The following is a 4,367-nucleotide window of genomic DNA, read 5'->3' as shown; positions in this document are numbered from 1 at the left end:
ACAATAAATCATTGAAATCATGACCATGTTGAAATCACTTGCATGATAAGTATATGTCATTTTACTTATAATTATTTACAACTTTTATAATAAGAACGCAATATGTTCTCAATAATCTTGTTTTTAATATGAATACTAGATAATGAAAGGAGAAGTTGTTAAAATTGCTAGCCATCTTCTCAAAGCCTTATCCTCAACTTGTGGATATGGTGAATCATACAAGATTTCTTGGTTATAAGGATCTCTCAAAATCTAGATCAATGCGTTGGTACACTTATTTTCAAGGTAAGCGTTGTCATATACAATTCCTTGGTTAACATATTTTCTTCTACTTAAAATATGATGTTTGTTTTCAAAATTTCTATTACTATGTTTAGAAGTCCCTTCCCAATTGTGTAAAGCTACTAAGTCATGATTAAACCTTTTGTGGCACCTTTAATTTTCTCATGGTATGTAAGTGTGCTCAATTAAATTCTTATAGATCTTGTATATTGTTTGGAAATATTAGGCTGCCTTGATGTTATTGTTAAAGATGGGTAATTTTGGCTTCCTATTAGCATTTATGTAAATTTTAGATTAAATATCTTTTTACTAACCTTGTTAATCAATATGCACATTTAAATTGTCTTTGGGTCTTTGTTATTTAAAGAAATATTTATTCTTTTAAAGATAGGTATTTTGATAATCTTAGGCTATGCACTTTCTTATTAAAAATAAATTAGGCAAATTATAATAAGGCAGTTATTACATTGAATGTCTGTTGGTAGAGCCTTGTTAAGAATTTTGTTAAATGACCTTCCTCATATACTTAGACAAAACCATCATGCTAGACTTGCTAAAAATAAATCTAGATACTTCAATTCAAAAAATGAGAAAAGGTAGAGTACTACACCCAATTGTAATCTCCTATTTCTCTTAGCCTTCTAGAAATTTCCTCATACTTTACCCAAGTATAAGCCATGTTGAGATAGAGATTAAAACTTGTAGCACATCATCAATGAACATGGAACAAGGGAATCCAACTATGTTAAAAATCATTCTTGCATGTGTAAAGCGTACAAGACATCATCTTATGATGGTATATCATCGTAATAGAATAAGAGGTCCTTTATTTTTTTTAAAAAAAAATTCATGAAAGGAATGTGGATATGAGAATGTTTTTTAAGTAATTGAGGCGTTTTTATTTTAACCATAAGCATATCTTCGCCACACCTTATTAAATTACACATCCTTGCTTGCTTGCAGCCTTAGCTATAACCTTTTGGGAAATTGGGACGTAGCTGCGTTACAATTTATTCGCCATATGCAATGCAAGCTTCAGAGCAGGACGTAGGTGGCACCTCGAGCCATGAGCCAATTCACTTTCTCTGCATCCGTCACATTCTGCATCTGCGAGAACAACTCAGCTGCATCGGAGCAAGTGAGCATCCAGTGGCCCTGGGAGGCATCTTCAGTGTAGACGACTCCTGTTGGCTTCATCACGCTATCACAACCAGCATCGCCCAAGAGCGATCGGCGTCTGCCATTGAACCAGAACGCTCCGGTGAACTGGCCGCCAACTAAGCAGAAGTCGCCAGATCCCGTTCCCACCTGGGTGGTGCAGGCTCCACCTCTGTAGAATTGGCTCGCGACGCTGCTTGATGCACTCGTGACCAGCACAGAACCCCCGCTGCTGGCACTCACTGCGCAGCACACCTGAGCAGCGACGCCGTTGAACGAGTACCCACCACCACTGCATGCAGAGGTGCTTGTGTAGAATATAATGTCAACTGCCCCGACGAGGCTCGTGAGCAGCTGCAGCAGAAGCACAGGCAGGAGCGCGTACGCGATGCCCTTTCCGTTGATGTTCGCCATTGTCAGAAGTCAGAAAGGTCCCTGTAAGGCAAGCAAAACGAGTCAGACAGATACTAGTAGACACTCAATGCGCCGATCAAGAAGAGGTGGTCGAACTAAAGTACTGTAGTTTGTTTTAAGATGGGCCACTGACTCACCGAGAGGAGAAGAGAGTTGTGCAGGAGTGGCGGATTACATTCGTTTTGCAGGGGTTTAAGTGCTCGTCCGAGTGGGACCTGTTCTTCGTCCCCGCCTTCATCTTCGCCGCCGTTGTTTGTCTCAGCACGTGGACGACTTAGACTCCTAGAAAAGCTTGAATAATTGAGTCCTCAATTCGAAAATGAATTGAGGACTCTCATTATTCAAGCTTTTCTGGAGTCTTCTGAGTCGTCCACAGTCGCATAATCCAAAGCTGTCTCCAAAGTCCATCCAGCTCATCATCAATCAATCGCCACACTACCTACCTACCTACCCACCTATCTATCAATCTCTCTACCTATCCATCCATCACTTTATGTATCTTTCCATCAATCTATCCATTGACCCACCCACACACCCATCCATCCATCTATCTAGACCATTTCTTTTCACCGACACATTCACTTGCTGCTACAATTAAACAAACTCACATCAACATCATCATGCAGCATTGATAAAAGTTATCCAAAAATGAATAAATTGTGACCACCTATCTATCAATCTATCTACCTACCCACCTATATACATGTATATATAACATGCATGTTCATATAACATAGTCTAGGCTTTAATTCATGAATATAACTTGTTTCCCTCCAAGTCATGAATTAAAGCCTAGACTATGTTATATATACATGCACGTATATATAATATAGTCTAGGCTTTAATTCATGAATATAACTTGTTTCCCTCCAAGTCATGAATTAAAGCCTTAGACTGTGTTATATATACATGCACGATTCCACATGACAAGGGACAAAACAATTAAAAAACTTGGAAGAACTGAATGAGGTCCTTTTTTGTCTATTGAACTGAATGAGGTTGTCCTTGAAAGCATAAAATTTTGTTTTACCCTGTGGTACTAGTAAACCACTTTAACCCTTTTTGCCAATTTATAATGGGTGTTATGTTGAGAAATAACTATCTTAGTAGGACCATACCTTGCACGACCAAACAATTTGAAAGCATAAAATCAAATCGAGATGACCGTTTATTGGCAGCAGAGACTTGCAGCCTGATCACTATCAGAGAACCCCTGCTCTGCCTTATCAGACCCCCCCTTCTTTTGCATCACATGGCCTTGCTAAGGTGGCTTAAGACACAAGAAGTTTTAGACATTTTCCCACTATGACTCCCACATGGAGGATTACAACAACATCATGAGCTTCTGCAGGCGTGGCGGAGCATACCTAGCTAGGTGCGGTGGGGCACAGGGGGCTGCCGGCCCCCCCTTGCTAAGGTGCCTTAAAGCACAAGAAGTTTGACATTTTCCAACTACGATTCCCACATGGAGGATTACGACAACATCATGAGCTTCTGCAGGTGAGGGGGAGCATATCTAGCTAGGTGCGGTGGGGGGGGGGGCAGAGGGGGGTGGCAGCCCCCTGCCCCCCCCACCACACCTAGCTAGGTATGCGGAGTCTCGTCTCCAGAAGCTCATGATGTTGACACACTATAGGGAAACATAAGGGAAAGTGGGTCTCTTTCCCACATGGGAAAATGCCCAAAACTTCTTGTGAAGGACGCAAAGGCAGAAAGTACCAAACTAGCCGCAATGGAATACCCAACAGTGGGTCCTGAGCACGCCTTGCTGGCCAGCGCAACCTTCCAAAGTCGTCCAAATTCCACCACGTTGCGGGTTTGAATACCGGAACCCGCACAGGGCCCCACCCTCGGACCTCCTCAAAGCAACCTTCTAAAAGGAATCATAAGAGCACAACACAACCACCCCCCCTTTTCCTTCTCTCTCTGCTCTCTGCATAAAAGCAAGCCGCGCCCTTGTAAAAGATGAACAACAGGTGCATGACATGAACAAACCAACGACAACCTAGTGCCCTTGTAAGTGTGTGTGGTGCAATGAACAACAGCACTTGAACAACAGCCGCATGGGTGGTGACGTCTTCTTCTAGTGTCCACGTGTCTTCATGACAAGAACTCATCAATTCCTTGGCTCTCTCTCTCTCTCTCTCTCTCTCTCTCTCTCTCTACATCCTTGGTTGTTGCTGTCCCGATCAAACTCTTGTGGCTTATGCTCAATGTGAAACTCTTGCCTTATTGGGTCGCCTTCACTTGATCGACTCCAAATTCACTACTTCAACTCGAGGACGATCACAAATCACACATCACCTCTGCTCTTGCTCTGATAGTCAATGTCACCTCCTCTCCAATGCAGATTTGCTGTATGCCACCAGTTACATCATACCGCTCAACACATCTTGCCTCGCAGAGGCCCCTTGTTTCGAATACATCCAACATCCCGTGTGTTGCACGTTTCTTTATAGAGCTATAGTTGCGTTTCTTCATAGAGCTCTGGGTGGATGGAGAGACTACCACAG

At 42.3% G+C, this 4,367-nt stretch overlaps 1 protein-coding gene across 1 annotated transcript; it reads right to left on the bottom strand.

Moving 5' to 3' along the window:
- Nucleotides 1-1,023: 1,023 nt before the first annotated feature.
- LOC147617681 (uncharacterized) lies at nt 1,024-2,132 on the bottom strand. Its single transcript, XM_086775926.1, has 2 exons — nt 1,992-2,132; nt 1,024-1,875 (listed from the first exon to the last, which is right to left on the bottom strand). The coding sequence occupies exon 2, from the start codon at nt 1,852-1,854 to the stop codon at nt 1,318-1,320; it is 537 nt and encodes a 178-aa protein (XP_086632052.1). The 5' UTR covers nt 1,855-1,875; nt 1,992-2,132; the 3' UTR covers nt 1,024-1,317.
- Between the last annotated feature and the right edge of the window lie 2,235 nt (nt 2,133-4,367).

The sequence above is a fragment of the Cibotium barometz genome, chromosome 36 (genome assembly GCF_041138505.1).
Source record: "Cibotium barometz isolate CiBa-2024 chromosome 36, ASM4113850v1, whole genome shotgun sequence".
In the NCBI taxonomy this organism is placed as follows: Eukaryota; Viridiplantae; Streptophyta; class Polypodiopsida; order Cyatheales; family Cibotiaceae; genus Cibotium; species Cibotium barometz.
The sequence above is the reverse complement of the archived record's forward strand: the minus strand, read 5'-3'. Positions and strand labels throughout refer to the sequence as shown.

Coding starts and splice junctions, on each gene's coding strand:
- LOC147617681 (XM_086775926.1), bottom strand. CDS start 1,854: ATGGCGAACATCAACGGAAAGGGCATCGCGTACGCGCTCCTGCCTGTG.